Source organism: Otolemur garnettii, unplaced genomic scaffold, assembly GCF_000181295.1.
Source record: "Otolemur garnettii isolate 467f Iridium unplaced genomic scaffold, OtoGar3 scaffold00251, whole genome shotgun sequence".
NCBI lineage: Eukaryota > Metazoa > Chordata > Mammalia > Primates > Galagidae > Otolemur > Otolemur garnettii.
Window position 1 is genome coordinate 1,404,198 of NW_003852646.1, and position 27,488 is coordinate 1,431,685.

The 27,488-nt window shown below is 35.4% G+C and overlaps 1 protein-coding gene across 1 annotated transcript; it reads left to right on the forward strand.

Annotated features, from left to right (window-relative positions):
- Positions 1 to 26,692, forward strand: RAD21L1 (RAD21 cohesin complex component like 1). Its single transcript, XM_003802642.3, has 13 exons — positions 1 to 150; positions 1,264 to 1,393; positions 3,909 to 4,002; positions 5,352 to 5,458; positions 9,015 to 9,185; positions 9,804 to 9,899; positions 11,112 to 11,219; positions 12,507 to 12,733; positions 12,968 to 13,067; positions 14,192 to 14,316; positions 16,612 to 16,707; positions 18,973 to 19,050; positions 26,504 to 26,692. The coding sequence occupies exons 1-13, from the start codon at positions 7 to 9 to the stop codon at positions 26,690 to 26,692; spliced, it is 1,665 nt and encodes a 554-aa protein (XP_003802690.1). The 5' UTR covers positions 1 to 6.
- The last annotated feature ends 796 nt before the right edge of the window (positions 26,693 to 27,488 follow it).

Here is a 27,488-nt window from a genome sequence, read left to right on the forward strand (position 1 = left end):
GGCAACATGTTCTACACACATGTGCTTATGAGTAAACGAGGGCCACTGGCCAAAATATGGCTTGCAGCTCACTGGGAGAAGAAACTTACAAAGGCCCATGTGTTTGAATGTAATCTAGAGATAACCATTGAAAAAATTCTTTCACCTAAGGTATGTTACTGATTAAAATGATTGTTTTTGCCATGACTTCTGGAGAGAGGAAGTGAATTAAAATACTTATAACATGCAATACATTTCTAGGAAGTTTTACTTCTCAAATCATCTTTTAATTCCTACAGCATTTATTGTCTGAACATCTACATACTGGTTTCTGTTGATAATTTAACAGCTTAATAAATTTTACCATGAGTAGATTGGACCCTGAAGGATAAACACCATGTTTTATGCATATTTTGTAATCCTTTCTTATTCCGCAAGAAAATACTATATGCATAGTAGTTACCTAATAAGTATTTCTTAGAAAATAATGAATGAATAATGAAAGATGGTAGAAAGAAATTGATTATACACCAAAAAATATGTAAAACCTGTCATAAATAGTAGAACACTATGTTCTCTAGAATTTGCACTAAAATATTAATGTTTTCATAGGCTGGGTATTTTTCTATTTGGCGAGAATGATGACTTATAATTTAAAGTCTGCTGTGTGTTAGATACTAGGCTAGTCTTTATGCTTAATGGTTTATTTAATCTTCACAACAATCTTATGAGGTTGGCTGTTTTTAGCCTCTGTGAATTGTGGTAGTTAGTAGAACTTTTGAGTTGGTCAAATGTATATTTAGGTCCTGTTTCATTACTTAACAGTGTATTACTTTGAGTATGCTACTTACTATATCTGAGTCAGCTTTTTCTTCTGTAATTAGAGGTTGTTGACAAAATTAAAATAGTGTATGAAAAGCTTTTAGGAAAACACTGGCACAAAATATGTATTAATAAATTGTAGCAAATTTAATAAAACTGAAGTTCAGGAGGGTTACATACCTCAGCAACTGAGCCAAGGGTTAATTCATGTCTGGCTGACTGCAGAGTTTATATTCTTCTCAACCAATAATAACATATTTCACTCAAATGCCACATTAGATTATCTTCCTTGAATAAGAATAAAAAGTTAATTATTTTACAAGGCAAAAGTTAAGTGATTTACTTTGAATAAGAATACGAAATATTTGCTTTTTAAAGAGAAAAGTGATTTCAGTAACTTTCAAAGAATAAGATTTATGAACCTAATTGTTACCATTCTAATACTTTAAAAATTATTGAAAGGTGAAAATTGCCCTTCGAACTTCAGGACACCTTCTTTTGGGAGTTGTTCGAATCTATAATAGGAAGGCAAAATATCTTTTGGCAGATTGCAGTGAAGCATTTCTTAAAATGAAGATGACATTTCGCCCAGGTATACATGCAGTTGATTTGTGTCACTCTTCTTGATTCCCTTTTGCATTTTTATTTGGGCTGTGTTCTTACAACATACTCTAGGTGATTATAGTGAATATAAACTTCATTTTGACGAAATGTAAGTTTACTTGGATTATCATAAATTACATTCTTTTCCTTGCTCCTTTCCTGTGTCCAAAACTTGTAATGCTCCTGTGTATTTATGCAAGACATAATACTTAAAGCCACCACACACACTTGTATAAGAAATTGTGATATTCTGGGTTTTTTAATGGGTCATATGATTTGTCATATCTGTTCTTGCCCTTATGAGAGAAATTAGTAATAGTATAGTTAACAAAACATAGATATCAATAATTGTCATTGTTTTAAGAGTTCTCAAGACTCTAAGTAGCATGCAGTTTTATGAAATACTGTGAGAAATTTCTAGGCATTCCAAAGTGCTAGATATTTACATGTGTCATAAATACAGGGTAGCCATAAAGTTTATGTGTACACTATTTTAAATTGCACATGAACTTTGTGGCCACCCTGCATAATGCTTTCACATTTTCATTTTTTTCTTTTAGCTACACTTTCCAAACCTATCAAATTTTAATTCATATAGCATCTATTTTACTTCTAAGGTATTCATAATTTTCTGCTTTGTATTATGGTTATTTAGGTATAGGTATTGCCTCCCTTATCACTAGTCTTTAAGCTCCTTGATGGCAATGTTTTCGTCATAATCATTTTCTGGAATTTCTTTATTGGGGGAGGTGACAGAGTTTCACTCTTTATCTCCTGGCTAGAGTACCATGGCCTTAGCCTAGCTCACAGCAACCTCAAACTCTTGGGCCTTGAGCAATCCTCCTGCCTCACCCTCCTGAGTAGCTGGGACTATAGGCTCATGCCACCACACCTGGCTAATTTTTCTGTTTTTAGTAGAGATAGGATCTCACTTTGCTCAGGCTGGTCTCAGACCCCTGAGCTCAAGCATTCGTCCCCCCTCAGCTTCCCAGAGTGCTAGATTTAGAGCCATGAGCCACCATGAGTACTGAATTTCTTATTGTACCTGTCTCAGTGCTTTGCACATACTGTTCCCTCAATCAATATTTGTTGAATTGGGATTGACAGGTGTTTTATCTTCTTCATTCAAAATATTTGTATAATCCCTAGGTAGCTGTATATTTATGGCAACCATGGTTCATTTATTATTTTGCTTATATATTCCACAAATATTTATTGATCCTATACTTTGTGCCAAATGCTATGTTAGGCTCTAGGACAGAAGGACAAACAAGGCCAGGTGCAGTGGCTCACACCTGTAATAGGATTACATTTAGGGAGGCAGAGCCAGAAGTTTGAGACTAGCCTGAGCAACACAGTGAGACTGTCTCTATAAAAAATTTAAAAACTCAGGCCGGGCGAGGTGGTTCACTCCTGTAATCCCAGCATTCTGGGAGGCTGAGGTGGGAGGATTGCCTGAGCTCACAAGTTGGAGACCAGCAAGACTCTGTCTCTAAAAATAGCTGGGCATTGTGGCAGGTGCCTATAGTCCTAGCTACTTGGGAGGCTGAGCAAGAGAATCACTTGAGCCTAAGAGTTTGAGGTTGCTGTGAGCCTCAGTGACGCCACAGCATTTTACCGAGGGTAACAAAGTATGACTTTGTCTCAAAAAAAAAAAAATTAAAAATTAGCTGGGTGTGGTGGCACATGCCTATAATCCCACCCACCAGCTACTGAGAAGGCTGAGGCAGGAGGATTGCTTGAGCTCAGTTGGAGGTTACAGTAAGCTGTGATGATGCCACTGCACTCTAGCCTAATCAACAGAGTGAGACCCTATCTCAAAGAAAAAGAAAAATAAGGATAAACAAGACATATATCCCTTTCAGTCTGGTAAGGAAATTGGATAATGAAAAAGGTTTTTTTAACTTAATATAAAATTATAGATTGTGATTATTCTATAAATTAACAAAATAAACAGAACACTACCACAGAAAACAATAGGAAGTTCTCTTTAATTAGGATAGTCAGGAAAACTAAAGTTCTCTTTAGTTAGGATAGTCAGGAAAAGCCTTTCTGAGAGGATAGAATTTTAGCTTAGACTTGAAAAAGGAGAAGAACCCAGCCATGTAAAAAGTCCCAGAGAGAATAACATTCTAGGTAGAGGAAGCTACAAAGGTAAACGGGAAGAAATTTGGAGCGACTGAGGATGTAGCGGTTAATGGTTGGAGTATAATGAATGAAGAGTATGGCTGAATGATGCCTGATAGGCTTGTTAGGGCTACAGAGCCCCTGAAATCTAGATTTGATTTCAGTGTTCTGGAGAAGTCACTAAACCATTTTAAGCATAAGAGTCAGCTGAAAAATACCACTCTGGTTGCTTGATAGAGAATGAACTGCAGGAGTGGATGCAGGGGAACTGGCCAACTCTTTAGAAGGAGTCTAGTAAGAGAAAATAGAGTTAGCTGAGGATTTCTTATTTTATATAGTATCATTATTTATTAAATGTGATTTTTGATTCTTTTCAGGTCTGGTTGACCTTCCAAAAGAGAATTTTGAAGCAGCTTACAATACTATCACATTGCCAGAAGAATTTCATGATTTTGAAACTCAAAATATGAAGTAAATTATTTTATTTATTTTCCTTAGATTTGATTTCTTGAAATTTTATTGTTTTGGCCAGATGTGGTGGCTCATACCTGTAATCCTAGCACTGTGGAAGGTGAAGGTAGGTGGATTTCTTGAGCTCACAAGTTTGAGAACAGCCTGAGCAAAAGCAAGACCCTGTCTCTACTAAAAATAGAAAAAAACTGAGGCAAGAGGATCACTTGAGCCAAGAGTTGGAGGTTGCTGTGAGCTGTGACGCCATGGCACTCTACCAGGGTGATGCCTTGAGACTGTCTCAAAAAGAAAAAAAAGGAAAAAAATTTTATTGTTTTTATATGCAGATTTCATTAAGGCAAATGGAATATAGTTAACAACTCAGCAAGTACACAAAGTCAAAGACTTACATTTGATATAAAATTACAAAGTACAGCAATAAAAGTATATCATATTTATTGAATATAGTTTGCAATATTGACAGTATATTCATCTGTTCATTCAGTAGATAGTCACTGAGTACCTTTCATATGCCAGGCACTGTTCTAAAGACTGAGGATGTAGCATTAATAAAATATAGTTGCTGGCCTCATGGATTTTACATTTTAGTTGGATAGACAAACAATAAACAAGTAAATATTCAGTATGCCATGAGATGGTAAGCATTATGAAGAAAAACAGAAAATGAAATAAATAATAAGATGGTCAGGAATGGCTTTTCTGAAAAGGTAAGAAGAGAAACCTGAAGTAATGTGGGGGAAGACTGTTCCCGGTAGAGTAAGTGGAAAGGCCCTATGGCAGAGCACACTGGACATTTTCAAGGAACAGCAAGGAGGCCAGTGAGACTATAGTAGAGTAAACAAGGGACTGAGTGATAGGAGATGAGGTCAGAGAGGTAGCAGAGGGTAAAGGTGATATAGAGTGGTGCAGGCTACAATAGAACTTTTTATTTGGGAAGCACAGATGGACTTTGAACAGAGGAGTGAGGGGATCTAACTTGTTCTCAGCATGTTTCCTCTGGCTACTTACTGAGGGGAAAGGGAGGAAGCAGAGAGCCTGTAAGAATATTATTGCAGTAAGAAGTCCAGGTGAGAGAATATAGTGATTGGTTTTCAGTCTTCATCTTATGAAGGCAGTTGAAGTCAAACTACAGATATGTTTGAAAGGCAAAGCCAACAGGATTTTCTGATGAATGGGATATGGCTCTAAGAGAAAGAAGTTAAGGATGACTATGATTTTTGGCATGAGAATGGACTTGCCACTTAATGAGATTAGAACTACTAGGATATGGCAGATCTAAAAATTGTTTTAGATTTTTTTCACTATATTGCAAGTACAATGTTTGCATGTTTTCTTATATTTCTCCATAGTGCTATTGATGTGTCAGAACACTTTGCTCAGAACCAAAGCAGACCAGAAGAAATCACACTTAGAGAAGATTATGAAAATGATATACTTTTTCAAGCTGGGAGCTTTGGTGAGAATAATTGAGCAATCAAAATTACAAATTATAATCATTATATTTGCATTTTTGTATAGAAACAATGCTAGTAGAAATATCTATAGAATGTATCTTTTGATGTATAATGTAATCCCTAATAAATACTTCCTTTCCTTTTTCTAGTATAGATTCAATTCTAACACTCAGTCTTAGGTTATATTTCCATTCTCAGTGTACAACCATTTCTTGAATACTGTATGTCAGGTGCTATTATAGACATAGGTGGTACCAAAATTTAAAGAAGCAGTTCATGCCCTCAAGGAGCTTTAGACTGGATGAGAGAGACATACAAATAAATAGTTGCTATAGTTAACATATATATAATATTTTATATGCAAGCTGCATAAGATACCTTCAAAATATTGTTATTTCTCCCAGTATATGATGGTATTCATTGTAAAATGACAGACTTTAAATTAGATTGCAGATAATGAGGAGGAAGTGCTATCATACCAAATGTACATATTGATGATGAAACAGAAATTGATTTTTTAACTGTCAAAATCTGTTTGAGCAAGGTGAGTGTACTTTAAAATTGAAGCCATATATCAAAATTCAGCTGTATGATATTTATTCTTTTTTTCTGGCAGCTACCACTCTTATATCATGAGTTTGCACACCTCCCAAATTAGTCTGCAAACTCCTATAAGGATAGAATCTGTGTAGTGTTCATCTTTTAATTTCTTACAGTGCCCAAAACAGTGAGTATAGGATAAGGATGACCTAAATCTGTCTTGATCAAGCAGGGGGAGTTAAGAAAGTGATGCCTGATGTCTCTAACCTTGACTTCTCATCCTCTCTGCTTCTATAACTCTTGCTGTCTGTAGCTGTGTTTCTCAGACAATTTGTGGTGAAGGACCAGTTTTATAATTTTTGTTAATTTCCAATCTATTGTATTTTTACAATAGTACAAACATGAATTGCTGAAAAATTTAAATATCAAAAATACAAGCCTCAAGATTTTGTATTAGAGTCAACATATATTAAATTACTCTGTAAAATTGCTATAAAATGTTCTAAACATTTACTTCCAATTTCTGTATGTACTTTCTTGTGGACTAACCCTAGTCTACAGACCGTATTTTAAGTAGCTTGGATGGATCTCTTACTGGCTGTAACCAAAGACTTAGAAATGTAATACATTGGCAAAAAGAAAATCATATTCCCTATTCTCAAGACACTAAAAATTTCTCTATAAATGCTATTCTTCTTTGTGCCTGTAACTTTAGGATCCCTTTCAACTATACTTTATGTGAGCTTCATACTAGTGCTGATTAAAAAATTTATTCTGAAATGTCTCTTAGTTTTTTTTTCTATTTCCTTAGCCACTACTATAGTTCACTAATACCAATGGCTTCAAGTACTGCAGTACTCTTTTATAAATCATGTTCTGTCTCTTCCCACATGTTACTTCTACAAGAGCAATCATCCTTGAATTTCTTTGAGACAGAGTCTCATTCTGTTGCCCTGGGGTCGAGTGCCCAGGTGTCATAGCTCACAGCAACCTCAGAATCCTGGGTTCAAGCAATCCTTTTGCGCCTCACCCTCCCCAGTAGCTGGGATGACAGGTGCCTGCCACATTGCCTTACTATTTTTAGTAGAGATGAGGTCTCGCTCTTGGTCAGGCTGGTCTTGAACACTTGAGCTCAAGGTATTCACTTGTCTTGGCCTCCTAGAGTGCTAGGATTACAGGTATGAGCCACTGCGTCCAACCTGAATTTCTTTTAATACCACATTTTTGTGCTAAAGTAACTTGGATCCCTATTACTTTATCAAACATCTCTGTCTAGCCTCCAAGCCTCTACCAATTTATCACCTTCTTTATTGTCTTAATTTATTTTTTATTTTATTTTTTTATTTTTTGCAATTTTTGGCCAGGGCCAGGTTTGAACCTGCTACCTCCAGTATATGGGGCTGGCACTCTACTCTGTTGAGCCACAGGCACCGCCCTATCTCAATTTATTTTACTCTTAATATGGACTTTGTTCTAATCAAGCAAATGTCTTACCACCCAACCAATACAATTTAGTTGTTCACAATTCTGTGTCATTTTATACAATTCAAAAAGGTGGAAAGTTTGCTTGGTAGACTGACAGTCCTGGGTTTGAATCTGGACTTTCTCTGTTGACTTACTGTGTGATATTGGGCAGATTGTCTAACCTCTCTGAGCCTTACCGCCCATCTGTAAAGTTGAGATACAGCTAGTAGCATCATAGGGTTATTTCTCTTATTCTGTCCTTCAGTCTTCACCAACATGTGATTTTTCTTTCCTTCAAAAACTACCTCAAACTTAATGTCTTCTAAGAAATGTTTAATATTAATCCATACTCTTCTGGATTACAATATAAAATTGAAGGCAATGATTTATTTCTTTTGTTTAATCTCTAATTCTTATGATGTTCAGTGCTCATGATACTGTTCATAAATGTTATTCTCTAATTAACCAAGCCTGAGTTTTCTTTTGAAATTTATCAAGCTGTACCTGAACATAGTCTTAGTTCTTTTTGAAAAGGTATCTTAATCTTCCTATTCAGCAAGTCTTTAAAATCCAGTGTGATGAAGTTTGTTTTTTTTAACTCTTCCTTTCTAGAAGATGTAACTCTATAGAAGTATAGCGTTTCTTTGAATGTATTTCCTCATCTGTATAAGGAGGATTATAATAATGTCTTCTGCTATATGATATAAGGCATATAATAAGCACCCAGTTAATGTTAGCTGACTGGATTTGTCTTTTTTAACTGCTATATCCCCACCCCCTAGCATATTCAATAAATGTTTATTGAATGAATGTTATAAGCCCATTCTTTATATTTTACCTACATTTCCATTTCTCCAAAGGGCAGATATGCTCTTTATTTTTCAAACCCTCATTATGCAATTATCTTTAAAATAATATGAAATATACTTGGCCAAGCAGAACTTAACTTACCTAAAGTAAAAGAAATCCACTGCCATAGTATTTATTTTTTTTTAATTTTTTTTTATTTCAACTTTATTACTTTGAAGGTTTTTTTTTAAATTTTTTTTTTATTACTTCTTCCTCCTGTAGTGTTTTCTTGCCCCCCATGGAGCTGGAATCACAAGGTCCAGCTGTCTCGTTGTCCTATTGTTGTAGAGACGGGGTCTCACTCTGGCTCATTTGGCTCAGGGGGGTCTTGGCTGGTCTCGAACCTCTGAGCACAGATGATCCACCCACCTCGGCCTCCCATAGCGCTGGGACTACAGGCGTGAGCCACCACGCCCCGCCCATAGTATTTCTACCTTAGAAAATTGTTTGACTATATCACAACTATAAAGTCTACCTAATGTTTTAGAATTTATTTTCCTTTTGTATTTAAAAGAGATTTAGAATAGTAATCCAGTTTCTAATTACTAAAATGATTGACTTTAGTTGAATAATTCAAATACATTTTCTAGCTTTCATTCTTTCTGCAAAATGAGGGGGGATTATATTGGATAATATCTGAATTTCTTCCTAACCCTAAAATTCTCTGTTTCTCTGAATTAGTATTAATAATATATATTTATTTAGGGGAGGACTCTGAAGTTCTCAGAAGACATAGCTTCTTTGATGACAACATATTACTGAATTCCAGTGGTCCTTTAGTTGAAAACAGTTCTGGAAGCCTCATTGGAGAAAAATCTCTGTTCTATGACAGTGGAGATGGATTTGGAGATGAAGGAGGTGCAGGAGAAATGATTGGTATGCTATCTGGACATACAGAAATCACATATTTATTTTAATCAGATTACTGCAATGTGTTAGTAGATTTATTACATCAATCTAAAATCTTAGTTATATTTTTGTGTTATTAGTGCAATGTGTTTTTTACATGTTTTAGAAGTCTATGGCATATTTAAACATTTAGATTAGATCTAAATAGCCAGATGTTTAAACCCATTTTCCATAGAGGTTGTGAACTACTGCTTGTTTTTATTTTTATAAATTCCTTATTTTTAGATGGAGTAAAGTTAGTATATACTTCACAGATTATACTAGACTATATACCAAAAAACATTTAATATAAATCGTGGCACAGTTATATCCTAAAGGATCTTTTCAGAATTTTATATTATTATTTTATACTGATGATATTATTATAAAATAATCATAGAAATAGGGTATTGAAACTGGAAAGTCCAAATGCACATATTTTAAAGATTATTTATTGACTGTTCATATTAGATCTTTTAAAAATTCTCTAGTTCACATTAAAACTCTGATTATTCCTTTATAATGCCTCATATAATGTTAATAAATGTTCAGTGAACAAATGACAGATTCAAGTTTATGACAAAAGTGTTTATTGCATTTTTTAAGACAATTTATTGCAAGATGATGAGAATATCCTATTAGAAGACATGTATTTGACCCAAGAGATTTCCCTGCCTCCTGAGCCTTCCAGTGCTATACTGGGTATGTTTAAATTTTACTTTGTGTAGATAGTGAACAGATACTAATATTCAAATTAAGCTTTAGAACTTCTGGTTTAGGAGCAGAATGGTATAGCGAAAGATAGTAAAGAACATTATTCTTCAAATTCTTTTAGTTTAATTCTAGACAATATAAAATAGGAAGTTGAATTCTGAGAAAGATATAATGAAGAGTATTTAGTCAGGATTGGGTTTAATATTAGAGCACTTATAAATATGCTGCCAATACTGTGCTTAATATGTACCAAATAATATATGGTACATGGTAATAAAAAGTATTAAATAACATAGTTTGATAATCTATATATGATTTGCGAGAAATTAGAAATGTGGGGATAATTTTTTTTTTTTTTTTGAGACAGAGCCTCAAGCTGTCCCCCTGGGCAGAGTGCCGTGGCATTACAGCTCACAGCAACCTCCAACTCCTGGGCTCAAGCGAGTCTCCTGCCTCCGCCTCCCAAGTATGCTGGGACCACAGGCGCCCGCCACAACGCCCGGCCATTTTTTGGTTGCAGCCGTCATTGTTGTTTGGCGGGTCCGGGCTGGCGATTTGAACCCGCCACCTTAGGTGTACGTGGCTGGCGCCTTAGCCGGTTGAGCTATAGGCGCCGAGCCGGGATAATTTCTTTATTTGAAATTCATGTGAGAGTACCTCAGATGACTTGAGGTCTATTCGTCTGATTTTTCTTAAGAATTAAAAGTTTAATTAAAAAATAACCCCTATTTGGATTCTTCTCAATTTTTGTGTTACATTTGCTTACCAAAAAAATTGTACAAATTGAAAATGTGAAAAGATTTAGGTAATAGAAATTTATTTATAGTTATTTCTGAGTCAACTAAAAAGTGCTTTGACAGAACACAATTTTTTTAGCAGAATACAGCCAAATTCATGTCAGTCATTTATTGTAGCTGCCACTACTGTTTTCAATTCCACTATGACTATAGCCCTGCTCTAGATGTCTCATGTGCCAAAAGGAGTGATGATACTTGATTCACCTGAATATTGTGGGCCCCAGACCATGTAATCTCTGAACCTCTTCAAGTCTATTAAATAAATAATTCTAGGCATTTAGATGTGGCTTCAGTTAGCAATATAAATCTTAAGTTAATCTTTCACTTTAATTCTCATACAGTCCTCTAGCTTGCAACATAATCTTTTTTAAATAATTACTTTTATGGACAATGTTGATCATAGAAACAGATAATCCAGAGTGCGTTTGTCTACCTGAATATGTGAAAATGGATGAAACAACATTATCAAATGAAGAGGACGTGTTTACCCTGCACCCAATTGATGTTTCAGGTTAGTGGCATTTATGTTTTTATTTTTATTTTCAATACAGTGCTAACTTATTTTGAGATAATTTGAATAAACTACTAAATATAATAGAAGATAGTTAACTAGTAATAGCACTTATAATACAATAGGGGAAGAGTGTGAAGAAATTTGTGATTATCCTTTCATTTTATTTGGCCCTGTTCATATCATAAATCTATCCAGTTTAGGAAACTGGAAAATTTAAAACTGAGTTCAATTTAAGAAGATATTGAGCCATTACTCTGTGGTGGGCACAGAAATAAAGAAAACATGCTATCTGCATTTAAGAAATTTACAATCCAATCAGGAAGATAAATAAACATGCAAGTGAATATAATATAAGGCAGATTAAAAGGATCAGAAGAGAGGCACTGTGTCCTCTAACATTTAGCCTCAGGCATGTTTTTAGGAATGAACAATAAATATGAATCTAAAATACTGTATAAATTGGTCTCTTAGGAATATCCTAATTTTACATGGTATAATTGGTATGAATTTCATTTATAAAGTCAGGCATTCAAGGGGTAAAGCATTCAAATTTTGTCTTTACTGAATTTAACTTTGAGTTTCTATTCCACTGGGCTGTGTAGGAAATTCAATCTGTCTAGCTCCTCTGTTTGCCCTGAGTCATGTAGTACTGAAGTCTGGGGAAGTAGGGGAGAAGGTGAAAGGAAACCCCTGGTCATTAGCCACATCAGTGTGTGGTACCCACTGCCCCAGCCTCCATAGCCTCTGGGATTGTCATACAGCCAGCCTTTCTGGGATGTTGTCATGTTCCTGGAATTTTTCTGAGGCATATCAGCGAGCTCATTTCTGTACTTTCTCACTCCATCTAATCTTAGATTTTCACCCATTTTGAGAAATCTATTTCCCCTTTTGCATTTTTACTAAAGAAAAGCTTGACTTCTGCTTTGTGCCTGGTAAAAATTCCTAGAGGAGTGAAATCCCATGAATTTACCTCCTTACTTGGAATTTGTATATGCATTTCAATGGGATAGGAAAAAATACACTGGACAAACACCAGTTGTATCAGAAAGTTATCCTGTTACATAGGCGTTTTAAGGAACCTTCATATTGGTTGACTTCCATCTCAATGTAGCCTCTTCCACACAGACCCTTAGTTGCCCACTTAGCCAGGTCAACAGTCCCTCTTAAGTACTTTTAAATAATGCCTTAACAAAATATATCAGCTGGCTGCTCAGGCACCATGCAGTAGAATATCATTTTGCAAGGCTGTATAACCAATTACTTGTGCCTATTTCTTATACTCAGACATTGCTGAGAAAAGGAAAGGCAAAAAGAGAAGATTGCTCATAGATCCAATCAAGGAGATCAGCAGCAAAACCATGCACAAACAACTTAATTCCTTTATGGACACACTCATGGTTTTGGAGCTTGCACCTCCTACCCAAAGATTGATGATGTGGAAAAAGAAGGGAGGAGCAGATATACTTCTGTCAACTGCTTCCCAGGACATGGTTCATGCTGAACTGAAAATGGTAATAGTTTCCATTCTTTTACATGAGTGCAGTGTTTGATTATAAATAAATGATTACTTACATACATGTATATAACAGAATTTAAACTTGTGATAAAATATCTGCTCACTTTTGAATTAATGTGCTAGATGTGTGTATATGAATTATAGCTTTTACTTTTTTGCATATGTTCTTGTATTTTTTGGATGGCTTTATTAGTGCAAAAACAAGAAACAAAAATGTGTATTTTTACAGTTGTTTACAAAATGCTTTCTGCCCTCTGCCTTTAAACTTGGAAGAAAATTGATACAGAAAGAGTCAGTAAGGGAAGAAATGGGAAACCAAAACATAGTAGGTGAGATTTTCTAATTCTGTTTATGTTGAAGGGAAAATTGTGGGAATAAAAATTTCATTTTATTTCAAAATGAAGGTAGGATCTAATTACATATTCTCAATGTAAATGTTCTCTCTAGAAGAGTATTTTGAACTCAAAAGAAATTGTTGCTTCAGTATTGTAATTTTCTGCTTTTCAAATTAATATTTGTCCTAGACACTTCATTAAAAAGATGAAGTATAGGCTCGGCGCCAGCCACGTACACCTAAGGTGGCGGGTTCAAATCCTCAGCCCAGACCCGCCAAACAACAATGAAGGCTGCAACCAAAAAATAGCCAGGCACTGTGGCGGGCGCCTGTGGTCCCAGCTACTTGGGAGGCGGAGGCAGGAGACTCGCTTGAGCCCAGGAGTTGGAGATTGCTGTGAGCTGTAATGCCACGGCACTCTACCCAGGGGCACAGCTTGAGGCTCTGTCTCAAAAAAAAAAAAAAAAAGATGAAGTATATATACTATGTGGGCCATTCTTACTCTCACTCTTTTCCACCTCCCCTACCCCCAAATGCAGTACTCACACATCCTCATAAAGATATTCTTTATATTTAGTGGTATAATATTTCAACTTAAAAAAACTAACATGGAAAAAATCATGTTAAGGATAAGAACAGCACTTAATACAATTAACCTGAAGCATAAATATTTCCATCCACCCAGAGGGGCCATGAGGTATTAATAAATCAATGATTGTTATTGTGATAATTATAAAGTAATAATTAAACCAATGAATGTGTTTATGTAGTGAATGAACCTTCACTTCCTGCTCACCCTTCCCAAAGTCATTAAAATCTGCTGAATAGTATACCATGATGGGCTTGAGCTGTCCATGTTATCCTGTGAGTAAATGTGAAAGAGTATGTGTAGAGGAGATGGGTGGCAGAGAATGGGAAGTGGAGGTAATAGAGACAGAGGAGGGGAAAGGGAATTTAAATATGTGAGACTTGGGGAGCCATAAGAAAGTTTGTGCACCATTTGCTTAAATTCTTGGATCCTATGTTGTCCATAATAAGTTTGCTTTTGTAACAGCCATATCCCAATTCAAGTTTGAAAGGCATTTTGGTGAAATCTTCTTTATTTTCTTTATAACTCAGAGACTTCCATGATAGAAGAGCCAAATTCCCAGCAAGGGTCAAGTCAGTCCCATGCTTGGAAAGATGTGATTGATGGATCTTACTGTAGTTCTCAAGAGGATCCCGGTAAAAATATTAATTCTGGGGTAAGTTATCCAGAGAAAATCATAAAAATATTGTTTTCTACAGTTACAGTGAAGGAATCTTGGAACTCTGGTATATCTTTTTACATTTATAATTCATATTTCCTCTTAAATTATTCTAAATTTCTTTAGTAAGTGCCAGGATAAAAATGATTTTTGTCTATAAAAGAGTATTTTCTAGCCTGGGTGTAGTATCTCATACCTATAATCCTAGCACTCTGGGAGGCCGAACCAGGTGGATTACTTGAGCTCAGGAGTTCGAGGCCAGCCTGAACAAGAGTGAGACCCCATCTCTAAAAAAATAGCGGGCAATTGTGGTGTAGCTGTAAGTCCCGGCTGCTTAGGAGGCTAAGGCGAGAGGATTGCTTGAGCCTAAGAGTTTGAGATTGCCGTGAGCTGTGATGCCATAGCACTCTACTGAGGGTGACAAAGTGAGACTATCTCAAAAAAGAAAAAAGAAGTATTTCCCAGAAGTTTAGGACAGTAAAGCACAAGATAAGATAGTTTCATAGTGAAATTGTTTAGTATTTGCACGATACATTAGAAGAACAATTATATTTAAATCTGGTTATATATTGAGACTTCTACTAGGCCCCACATTTCATATGTCATGGAATCTTTTAGAATAGTAGCCAATATACCTATGTTTTGTTTCTTATCAGAAATCCACCCTTCCTAGCTCTAAGAATGATGCTTAGACCTACCCCATTACCTTGGCCTTGAATGTGAAAAATTGAAAGATCCATAACCAAAACAAAATTAAAAAAAATTTTATTTAAAAAAATAGATATTTAAAAATAAAGCTGAAAACAATGTGCTTTAAAATATTTTCTCAAATGTCACTTTATTGGTTGTACAAATGTAAATATTATAGCCACATCAGATGAAAATAAACCAGTGCTTTTCTAGTCTGTTCTATCATCACCGAATTTTGATAACCACTCAGGGAATTCAAGGTCAACCCACACTGAAACTGAATGCCCCAGGAAGGAAAAACAATTTCGCAGTGTATTCATATGGAATGTGTTTGACTAAATATTTGATTATATTCTGGGTGTTGAGATACTGGATTGCCGGTACTATTCTCGTCTTCATTTGGTTTCAAGCATTTCTTAAAGTTTACTTACTGAAATTATGATTAGGCAAACTTGTTTATGATCTGGGAGAAGGAAAATACAACTTTAGTTATCATAGACAGTAACAAAATAGATTTTTCTACTTGCTTGAAGTGGAGAGAAGAAAAGAGAGTCATGTACTAGTTCTTTTGAACCTCATGCTTTAATCTTCAATCCCATTCTTACTCTGCTTCCGAAAATGGTGAACAAATGTGAAATATAGTTAAGTATGGGAAAACAATAAATTTGAAAGGACAGAAAAATATTGACTCTGATTAATTATTTTCAGACATTTATAAAATAAAAATTTTATACATAGTAATGGCCAAACTGAAAGTATCTAAAATGCAGAATAGTTATAGAAATTAAAAGAGAAAAAATCATAACACTCCACAAATATGTATATTAAAGTAAAATGCCACTCCTTATATTCAGTAAAATTTGAAAAAGCTGAAGTGAAAAATCAAGTAAACTATGTTAGAAGAAGCTCTTAATCAATGTTAGGGTTGATAGGGGATGATGCTTGGAGACAGGTTAGAGATGAAAGGGGAATGGCAGCTTTTATAGCAATGAGAAAGGGAGGAGGTGATGGGGAATGGGAAATTTCTGGCTTCCTCTTTGTCCTTCTCCCTTTGTCTTCGCTCCCCTTCTAGCAGATACATTTTCTTCTTCACTCTTGCCAGTGACAGCTTCACCAGCAGTGGCAGGAACCCTGTCACGACCCTGAGGAGGGCTATTAATATCCCCTGTCTCACTCTCACTCCCTCAGTTTGCCCATTGCAAATATTTTTCCTCTACCACCTGGCATTGGCATGAGAATAGAGATAGGGGACTGGGATTAGATAAAATGCTTCAAAGCAGAGTGGTCTCTATAGCACAGCAGTAGAGACTTTTAAGGTGAGGCCTGCAGTGAAGTGGGAATAGGAAGGAAAACTATAGGCAGCAAGAAGGGAAGGGGCATGCAAGTTTCTTGTTTATGGTTGGCATATAGAAAATAGGAATATTCAAATAAAATATTGCCTATATGGGATATTTTAGAAAAGATATTTTGAGAATGTGGGTGGTATTTTAAATTAGTTTGAGAAGTGTGCCTTCATGTGATTAAAGCATTTAACAAAGTTAGATTGTTCGTGTAATAACCAAACACTAGCTGAATTACCTGTCTTTCCCTAATTTGCTTCAGCGGGATATTGTTGAAATGATATCTTCAGCTGCTGAGGAATCATCTTTAATGAATCCCTTCTTGGCAGAAGAAATTGAATATTGTCCAGTTGAATTGGTAAATATATGTGTAGTCTTGGGGATAGTCTTAAAAACTTTGTTCCTAATTATTTTACACCTTAAGAACTGATATTTAGAATTGTCATGTTACTTTCTAAATTAATTTAAACTTGTGATCTCAACAGAGATGTTTATGAATAGTTTGATATTTTTACTGTGTTTTTTTTTGTCTTTTCTTAATTTCTATTGAAACTTCAAATAATTTTAAAGGGAAGTGTGATTCTTTTTATGCTTATTAAAGGTAATCACAAGTTTTTAAATGTTGGGAATCACTGTTTTACTCTTTCAAGTTATTTTTATAACATTTTGAGAGAAACAATTATAATTAGGGATATGGCCTAGGGTCATTTGAATTTTTATTTTATTTACAAAAAAATGGGCATTTTTTCCCTTTGATATCGTGTGGCTTATGGCCTATATCTGTGCAAGATTTCTGGAAATCAGAAGAATAAAATGGTTTGCTCAAAAGGCTACATGTATTAATACTGAAGACAGAAGTAAAATGTGATTGGCCTGATTCCCTGTGTGTTACTGCCTAATTTCTCTGGTCCTTGTCCCAAAGAGTACTAAAGGCATTTTTTAAATTGTAAGGAATTTTATCAAAAGTTTTCTAGTAAATAATATCAAAACACCTATTAATTCCTAATGTTAATTTGTTTTTTAAATAAATTATCTTTATAATAATTTCTAAGACTCTTTGATATGTGGAAAATAGATTGAACTCTCTGGATAATTCTAAGTCTGAATAAATAACCTAAACTTTTTACCTGAAAGGTTCAAACAGCTGAGCTAGAAGTGGGTTGGTTCATTTTTGTCATTCTCTTTTCTTCTATAGACACAGGTTATTTTCATATGTGGTCAAGCAAACCACAACACAGCACAAGTTCAGCTGTTTTAATAATCCCCCGGGCTTTCCACACAATGGATTCAGCTGTATGATGTCCAGATAGATTAAGTGGACAGGCTTTAGCAAAATGCACACATTATTTCTTCTGAGCCTTCTTTGGTTAGTTTAGTTGTATGTTATAGGTGAAGTTAGAGTCTCACGGATCTCTAACAAAGAGGTTTTTACATTTCAAAAATAGCATTTGTGTATTTAACAACAAACATTAGTAAGCGAGTTAACTTTCCTTATCCAAGGACAGACCAAAAAGAAATAAACATAAATTGCGGTTAGAGAGATTTAGAAAACTCTTCAGAATAAAGTAATCATATTTTCAAATCAATCTCCTTGGGATTTAAGAAAGACAGGTTGAGGAAACTGATATAGCAATTTCCTGGACTAAGTCAAAGGTTGCCTTTAGCCTCAAATCATTTAAAATGTCATGTAAAATATTCTGGAGCTTTTGAAATTGTCTTGGAGTCTATGAAATGGTCAGCACTTCTAGGAAGCATCTAGGCTGCAAAGCTAAACACGAATGCTAGACAAATAGTAGGTATGGGATAAGGATAACACAGATGCTATTGGGTTGCATGGTTAGAACTAGTCCAGGAAAAATTATAAAGTAGGTCATATTTGCGCCACTTCTCTTTCCTCAACCCTTTGTAGATCTGTTCTTTCTTCAGATTCTTAAGTTGCTGTTTTCACCTGCTAAGGTGTTAGTTTGCAAGGGATTGGAGTGAATTCTTGCAAAGGGATTTCAGCTTTACAATTTTTAAGTATTGAGGTATTTCTGAAAGTGGTTAAGCCTTAAATACTGATAAGAATAAATATATTTTGATAACATGACAGGCAAAGGGTCAATCTTGTTTGGACAAGGCATTTCAAAATCTGAAAGATTTATAGCCCAGTTATACACAAACTACCAAACACCAGTTGTGGTAATACCAGTTTGGGTAATAGCTTCTCTATTACGAGGTAAGTTCAGATAAAGGCCTTTACAAGACAGTACATTTTATATCTTTATGTTTAATTCTGTCAACTGAATTCAGATCGACTAGAACTAGGTTAGTACTAGGCAAAAGTGGTTGTCTTTGCTAACTTTTCAAAGTAAGGGCATAATGCCCTAGATGTGTTGCCAAATAAAGATTGCAAAATCCACTATGTTGGAGCCACCTGAGGAGTATAGGTGAAATCTTGGAAAGATTGATCTATATTTGTATATTAATCTTATTCTATTATCAGACTATAAGGGCTTTCCTTGGCAGAACCCAGTGTTACAGTTGTGTTTCTTGTAGCAGCTAACACTATACTTGGCAAATATTTGAAAATTCAGTACAATTTGCTTAAATGAAATATTTTATTTATCAATCATTCAAACAGGAGTCACCGAGGAATTCACAACATATTGAGGCAGAGAGATGGAATCGAAGAATACATCAGATATTAAATAGTTTACGGGTGAGATGGTAGGGTTTGTCAACCCTATTTTTATTTTTAAAAATAAGTAAAATATTGACTTCAAGCTTCTAGATATTAATAAAAATGAAACAATTTTCCTTATATATTTTCTGAAACCAAATTGCACTAGAGTGAGATGATTTTCAGTGGTATATCCAAGGCTAAATATATGAGTTTGTTTTTGGTGCCTGTATATTCTAATCAACTTCTTACACACATTCCCCTAGCAATCTATTCTGTGTCCCACTCTTATTTTTAGCAGGCTATCAACTAATTTTCAGTATAGAACAACTAAGTGTCTAACAGTTCAAGAGTGATAACCTGGGTAATTTTTAATTTAATTTATATTTTTATCAAAATAACATGTGTGTAGGTTTGGTGCTTGTAGCTCAGTGGCTAGGGTGCCAGCCACATACACTGGAGCTGGCGGGTTCAAATGCTGCCTGGGCTTGCCAAACAACAATGACGACTACAATTAAAAAATAACCAGGTGTTGTGGCGGGCACCTGTAGTCCTAGCTACTCAGGCGGCTGAGGCAAGAGAATCACTTAAACCTAAGAGTTTGAGGTTGCCGTGAGCTGTGATGACACGGCACTCTCCCCAGGGCAACAGCTTGAGACTCTGTCTCAAAAAAAAAAAAAAAGTAAATAACGTGTGTTTAATTTTTGAAGTTCAATAGAACTATGCTATAAGATAGAAAAGGAAAAACAAAAAGACCTTTGTCCTACCCCTTCCTCATCTCTAAGTCCTGCTCACCAGGAGCAGTATTAAGCTGTTTCTTTTAGTGTGTATATCCCTATTTCTAGTTAACATCCTTTTACTTCTCTTTCTTGATATATCAGCTTTAAATTTTAACAATTGACTTATTTTGACAGAAAATGAAAATTTACCTTAGTTACTTTCCCTACCCTGGTATACTTATGACATAAGTTGTTCAGTGTTTACAATGTTACATGTGTAATTCTAATAGTTGTATTGCAAATTTGACTGTGACAAAGAGTCAAAATATTAGCAGCTTTTAAAAAATAGAAGTTTATTTTTTATTGTTTATTTTTATATTTTTTTTACACATACATGTAATTATTAGGTTTCTGCTTTTTGCCTTCACAGAATTAAAAAGGCTTAAAATTTACCAACAATAACAATGTTAAAGATAAGGACTAGAAACAGAAACCTCATAAAGAATGAATGAAGATAAATACATTCAGAAAACAAATCAGACGATTGCTGCAACAAAGTGTTAAGGAATAATCATAATAGTAATGCAGAGAAAGTAGCATTCACCTTGTCAAATGAGAGTATGACTGTAATAGAATGCTTTGACTCTGAGGTTCACTATAGAGTCATCAATTAACTTCTTATTATTTAAAAAAAAAATAGAAGTGTATTTCTTTCTCAGGTAAAAGTCCAGTCTGGTATGGCAACTATGCTCACAAAATTGTCAGGGACCCAAGTTTCCTTTGTCTTGTTTTCCTCATTCTCAAGATTCAAAATGGCAAAGTACCCACTGTGTCTATATTCCAATCAGCAGCAAAGTTTCCATTAAGGGTACCACCCAGAAATTGGGCGCTTTATTTTTTGCATTTCATTGAATAGCACTTAGTTACATTGTCACATCTAGGCAGGAAATATAGTCCTTATTTGGTAACCTTAAGCCCAGCTAATAATCATAGTACTATAGAAGAGCAGATATTAAAGGATAACCAGCATTCACTGCCACAAGAACTCTCTAACAATATAATAAAAATACATTTTAGTATGGTCAGATAATACCAATTGATCATCAGTTTTGTTTTGTTTTGTTTTCTTAATGTTATCTTTCCTGGAGCTCATCATTTCTTGTTCTAATCTAGACTAGTTGCTTTTTATGTCTGCCTCAGTTTTTGTCTTAGGATATTCCTTTATCACAAATATGGGAATTTCTTTGTCTCTTGTCTATATATATTTAGTTTCTCTGCCTTGTGTGTGTGTCTGTGTATGTGTGTGCTTTGATCTTCTTTTATCATAAATTTTTTGGTGAGTAAACCCTCATAATTTCTGGGATGAAGAGGAACAAGAGATAGTGATCCTGTGTACAAGCTTGTAATTTTCTTTGTTTTACCTTTAATTTGATCAGTTGTCTCTGGAAATATATTTCTTTCAGATTGAAATATATTTCTTTTCAGGTTGAAAATATATTTCTTTCAGATGTTGAAGGCTTTGTAAAAATTCTAAGATTCTTGTGTTGTTATTGAAAACTCAGATGATATTGTGGTTCATGATCCTTTGTAAGTGATCTTATTTTCTCTCTAGAAGCTTTTAGTTTGTTTTTTTTTTTTAATTCCTGGTGCTCTGAAATTTCATAATGATGTACTTTGTTGTTGTTGTCTTTTAATTGTGCTGAGCATGAAATGGTTCTTTTAGTGAGAAATTTCATGTTCTTGACAATAGAGTGCTGTGACATCACAGCTCACAGCAACCTTAAACTCCTGGGTTCAAGCACTTCTCTTGCCTCAGCCTCCCAAAATAGCCACAACTCCCAGCTATTTTTTTTTTCTGCAGTTGCCTTTGTTGTTTAGCAGGCCTGCACCAGGTTTGAACCCACCAGCCTCAGTGCATTTGGCCAGTGCCCTTAATGGGTGCCGAGCCTTTCTTTTAGTCTTTTATCTATTCTCTCTTCCTGAAGGGCCTGTGGGTAAGGTTTGAATCTCTTGAATTGCTCCTTTAATTTTTTTTTTTTTTTGTAGAGACAGAGTCTCACTTTATTGCACTCAATAGAGTGCTGTGGCATCACAGCTCACAGGAACCTCCAACTCCTGGGCTTAGACAATTCTCTTGCCTCAGCCTCCCGAGTAGCTGGGACTACAGGCACCCGCCACAATGCCTGGCTATTTTTTTGTTGCAGTTTGGCCAGGGCCTGGTTTGAACCCACCATCTTCGGTATATGGGCCTGGCACCCTACCCCCTGAGCCACAGGTGCCACCTGCTCCTTTAATTTTCAAAATGTTTTATATCCTATATTAATTTATCTTTGTGTTTTTCTGTTCTCTAGATTATTTCCTCAACTTTTCAATCTTCATTGAATTTTTATTTCTGCTTTTACTTTTTTGTTTTCCAGGAATTTTTCTTATTAACTATTCTTTTATCTTATAGTATGCTAATATTTTGATTTTTTAAATTATTTATTTAGTTTTTTTAAGTAGCTTTAATGAGATATGACTAACATGCAATAAACAGTACCTACTGTGTTTCCCTGAAAATAAGACCTACCCCAAAAATAAGCCCTAGCAGGATTTCTATGCATTTGTTAAATATAAGCCCTACTCTGATAATAAGACCTAGTGATGGGCACGACATGCATTTCGACTCGGAGCAGTAAGGAAGACTGGAATACCTTTTATTTGCCACAGCTCCTTTTCTGAGCCATTCACACTTGCATGGGTATGTGTGTGGTCACCGAGGTCACAGGCATCCTATTGTGCACGTGTAAACGGCTGGGGAAAGGAGTTCACACATTACTAACACCAGCCCCACCAAGGTTGGCTCCCCCTGTCAGGTTCCAGAAGATGATGACTTAACTGTATTTGAATAAATGTAGATTGTTGTATTCTACTTAATAAAAAAAGACATCCCCTGAAAATAAGCCCTATTGTATCTTCTTGGGAAAAATAAATATAAGACAGTGTCTTATTTTCAGGGAAACATGGTATTTAAAGTATACAGTTAGATAAGTTTTAATATATGTAGTACCTGTGAAACCATCAGCAGAGGTACTACGAGAGAGTGAACGTATCTAATACCCCCAAACAGTTGGATCTTTGATTTCACAGAACTGGAGAGTTGTTCACACAGGTCTTTAGATTTCTCTCTTTCTCTTCTTCCTTAGTAAATCATCCACAGAGGTAATCATTTTGAAAGGTTGAAATATTTGGCTTTACCTAAGAGTGTTTCTTTTTTTAAAAAAAAAATTCCTTCAGAGAAACACTTAAATGGGAGAAGGGTGGAAAAGAATGCATATGTTTCAATCAAAAGGCTGTAAAATGACAGAGGAATTCTGTAAGGTAATCCTTTGAGATAAAGGATCCTGGGAAATTCTCTTAGGTAAAGAAAGCTTACAGCAGATGTGTTAATATTATGTCTTGTGAGCTATTTGTATGAAATTTAAGAGAATTGTTTTTGTTTTCCTTTATTAAATATTTAAGCTCTTTTATTTACTTTGCAAAAAAACTCTACAGAAGTTGTACACATATAACTTTAATTTTTTAAACTTTTTGGAAACAACTAGCTATAGCCAAAGTGTGTGGTTACGTTTTGCTATATTAGAATTTGAAAACACAGTATGTGTGGTAAATCTACTGTTTGAAATTTATAATAGTCTTTGATATGGTTAAAATTTTGTTAACTTCTAAAATAGTTATTTTTTCCCCTTTAGTCACAAAACCTATTATGGATTTATGTGTTTTGAATCCTAATTTTTCTATCAGGCATCTGAAGTTGACTAGTCTTTTCCTGTGTAAAAATTGTGAAACTTGTTATCTCTGTACTTTAATAAAATTTAAAATTGAAAACTAAAATAAATAGAACCCCAAAACATTTCCTTGTGCCCCTTGAGAAATTCTTATCCCATCTTTTCCACTGGCCTCCCTCTCTCATTCCCAAAAAACCACTGATCTGCTTTTTCTCACCGTCATCCTAATCATTTTGCATGGATACAGTGCAAAACTTCTCTTAACTTCAGAGCTTATACTTTTCTTCTGTTCCCTGCATTCTCTTTCCATAATGATTTTCTTGAATGCATCCTTTTTTACTCTTTTAATGTTAGTTTACTCAAATGTCTGGTAGATCCTTGGTTATCTGTTTTTATTTAAGAATGCGACACCAAAAAATCAATTGAAAGTTATATACATGTGGGTTGAGCTTGTAGACTTGTGATCTTTTTTTTGAGACAGAGTCCCATTATGTTGCCCTTGGTAGAGTGCTGTAGCATCACAGTTCACAGCAAGTTCAAACTCTTGGGCTCGAGCAATTTTCTTGCCTCAGCCTCCCAAGTAGCTGGGATTAAAGGCGTCTGCCACAACACCTGGCTCTTTTTTTGTTGCAGTTGTCATTGTTGCTTTAGCTGGCCCAGATTGGGTTCAAACTCACCTGTATGTGGCCCGTGTATGTGGCTGGCGCCTTACCCACTGAGCTATGGGCATCACCTAGACTTGAGGTAATTGGGAGGCACCTCCTTTCCTCAGATGTCGTTATTGAAAGCTTTTTTTTTTTTTTGACTTTAGAATAGTCAGTTTTCTCCATTCCCTAGGAACTGTAAGCATGATGCCAGTGGTATGGAATCAAATAAAGGTATGGGAGAGGCTAGTAACCAGTCTCACTGTTCAGAATGTAGAATCTCACTTAGTTCCCGTTTGTGCTGTGGTACTTCTCCATCATCCATAGTTCTAGTATCCCAAGCCCAGAGCCTCAAAAGTTGGTTTCTTCTGAAGGGCAACTTCCTGTGTCCTGCTATGTGAGTAGTGGTTTCTGATTCTGTGAGGTAGTGGAGGGGACCCAGAAGCTAACTGTTCCCAAGTAGACCCTCAAGGAATTCTTCTATTTTTAGTTACACCTCCCATCCTCAGCTTATAACATACAGATTTCTTTAGTTGCTGAGCTTTCTCAAGGTTATAAATCTGAAATTGGCTTGCTATTTGCTGGCTTTCCTCCCTACCAGCACTTAGGTTTCACCTTTCTCTACTTTGCTGTGTCAGTCATGTCTTCTACTTTCTTTGTCTTTATCTTCTTCTTTTGTTTCTTTTTATTCCTTTGCCTTCCTTTTACTGGGGTTTTCAGAGAGGATAGAAATAAACACATATGTTCAATCCTGCATATTTTTCCCATCCAGATTCTTTTTTTTTCTTTTTTTTTTTGAGACAGAGCCTCAAGCTGGCCCCCTGGGTAGAGTGCCGTGGCATTACAGCTCACAGCAACCTCCAACTCCTGGGCTCAAGCGAGTCTCCTTCCTCAGCCTCCCAAGTAGCTGGGACCACAGGCGCCCGCCACAACACCCGGCTATTTTTTGGTTGCAGCCGTCATTGTTGTTTTGTCGGGTCTGGGCTGGGGATTCGAACCCGCCATCTTAGGTGTACGTGGCTGGCGCCTTAGCCGGTTGAGCTATAGGTGCTGGGCCCATCCAGATTTTTTAAAAAATTAATTGAAATTTAAAAAGCTGTCCCTGCTCTCTCCCTATTCACTTTTTTACTGTCAAGGGAGGGAATAAATGAAGGCTGAGTATGCCATCGCTGAAGGAGGGCTGACCCTAGCACACATGTTTGGTTGAGATAAAATGTGATAAAGTGTTTAACTTATTAGCTTGTTAAGTGTTACGAACTCACAGGAAACTTGGATATGATATTTTTAAAAATGCTTTACATCTATCCACAGAATATGACACTTATACTGGCCAGAATTCACTATGCCACAATATTCTTACTAAAAAACTGTACTTTTGTTCTAGGAATCTGCTTCTAAGTCCTAGTCTTCATGAAAGAAGTTATCTTCATTCATAATTAAACACCATAATTAAATATGTTATTGTACCTCAGTTATTTCTAGTAGGTACACGGGTGCCACGTGGTGAACTCAGTATCTTTTTAATCTAAGCACAGAACTGGGTAGTCTGGGCATGATGGCTCACAGCTATAATCTTAGCACTCTGGGAGACTGAGGCAGGAGGATTGCTTGAGCTCAGGAGTTTGAGACCAGCCTGAGCAAGTATGAGACCCCGTATCTACTAAAAATAGAAAAAAAAAAAATCCTCTCTCTAAGTGCTCCTATAGTCCCAGCTACTTGAGAGGCTGAAGCAAGCCAATCGCTTTGAGCCTGGGAGTTTAAGGTTGCAGTGAGCTATGATGATGCTGCTACACTCTACCCAGGGTGACAGAGGGAGATTCTGTCTCAAAAAGAAAAAAAGAAAGAAAACAAAAAAGAACATAGGAAACTGGGCAATGTTTACATAGTCATAATTCCCTGCAGTGGAAACGTACAAAAGTACTTCTCCATTTACCGCTAGAATTTTTATAGTCACTCCCCACCCCAAGTATCTTTAAGGAGAAGAAACCTGACAGACTGATCATTTTCATTGCATTTGAGGCCTTAAAACCTTGTGGATTTTTTTTTTTTGAAAGTCTAAATTAATTACAATTCCCACCGGAGCCATTTATGTTAACATCATTTTTTAAAAAGACGAAATATTGTATAATACATTATAAATTTGTATGATACTTTTGAAGTTCTCAGTGAACCAAGCTTATGCTCAGTGGCTTAGAATGATTTTATAAGCTTATTGAAGAGTCATCCACATTTCTCCATTTAAGGATTTTATAGCCTGCTAATTGAAAATGTCATTTTTTTTCTTCATTGTGTATCCACAGCCTGCTTTACTCCTAATGATCTTGTTTTCCTATTCTTTTCTCTTCTCTAATTATTTTCCCAGGAATCCAACAAGATGGGAATGCAGTCCTTTAGTCTGATGAAGCTCTGCATAAATAGTGACCGAAAACAAGCAGCTGCCAAATTTTATAGCTTTCTTGTCCTAAAAAAACACCAGGCTATTGAGCTGAGCCAGAGCGCTCCCTATGCAGATATTATAGCTACGATGGGACCAATGTTCCATAAAATGTGAAAGAAATCCAGAACATACAGATTTATGTCATCACTGGAATTTCTGTAGATTGTTCAATGTAATGCAGAAGCCATCTGGAAGCAGCTGAAGGTCTGATCCATTTTGTAGATAGGCCGAACTCCTATTTCCTCTCTGTAAGTTTGGAAAAAATCATAGCCAGAATTAAAAACTTAGATACTTACAGAAATAATTATAGCTAAGTAATTTTTTAACTTAGCTGATGTGAATATCTAACATTTGTCATTTTCCTGACTTGAATGTTGCCTTTAGTGTTCATTTAGGATATACTTTTAAAACACTACATACATGCCTTCATATATACATTCAAGGATAACTTTTAAAGGCTATTTTACATTGAATTATTTACTTGAAATTCAAGTGGGTTAATTAATGAGTGATACGTTTATATTTCTACACAGTTTATTTGCTTGCAATGCCTATCATCCTTGATTTGATTTAATGCCATGGTTTTTAGTCTAATATCTTAATTGAAGAGTAATGAATTTTTTATTTGCATTAAATTACCTGAGTAGCTTTCAGACTATTGTTCATTTAACCATTTTATTTACTCTTTAATTATTATTATAACCACCATTAATGTGTCAATAAAACTAAATCTTACATTAAAAAGATTAGAAGACACTTTTTTGGCATATTGTCTATAGCTACTATTTGAGTAAAGGTCACTAAAATAAATGTTCTTTTACTTGATGTTTAATGAGCATTTTTGACATCAAAGTCATAGTTTTTCTTTTTTCTTATTTGATTTTGAGTTAGGAAATTTTCATATTATGCT

What these genes read in the sequence shown, in the direction of transcription:
- RAD21L1 (XM_003802642.3), top strand. Translation starts at nt 7, where the DNA reads ATGTTCTACACACATGTGCTTATGAGTAAACGAGGGCCACTGGCCAAA. An exon ending in AAAAAATTCTTTCACCTAAG is followed by an intron (nt 151 to 1,263) that starts GTATGTTACTGA and finishes AATTATTGAAAG; the next exon opens with GTGAAAATTGCCCTTCGAAC. An exon ending in TTCATGCTGAACTGAAAATG is followed by an intron (nt 12,734 to 12,967) that starts GTAATAGTTTCC and finishes GTATTTTTACAG; the next exon opens with TTGTTTACAAAATGCTTTCT.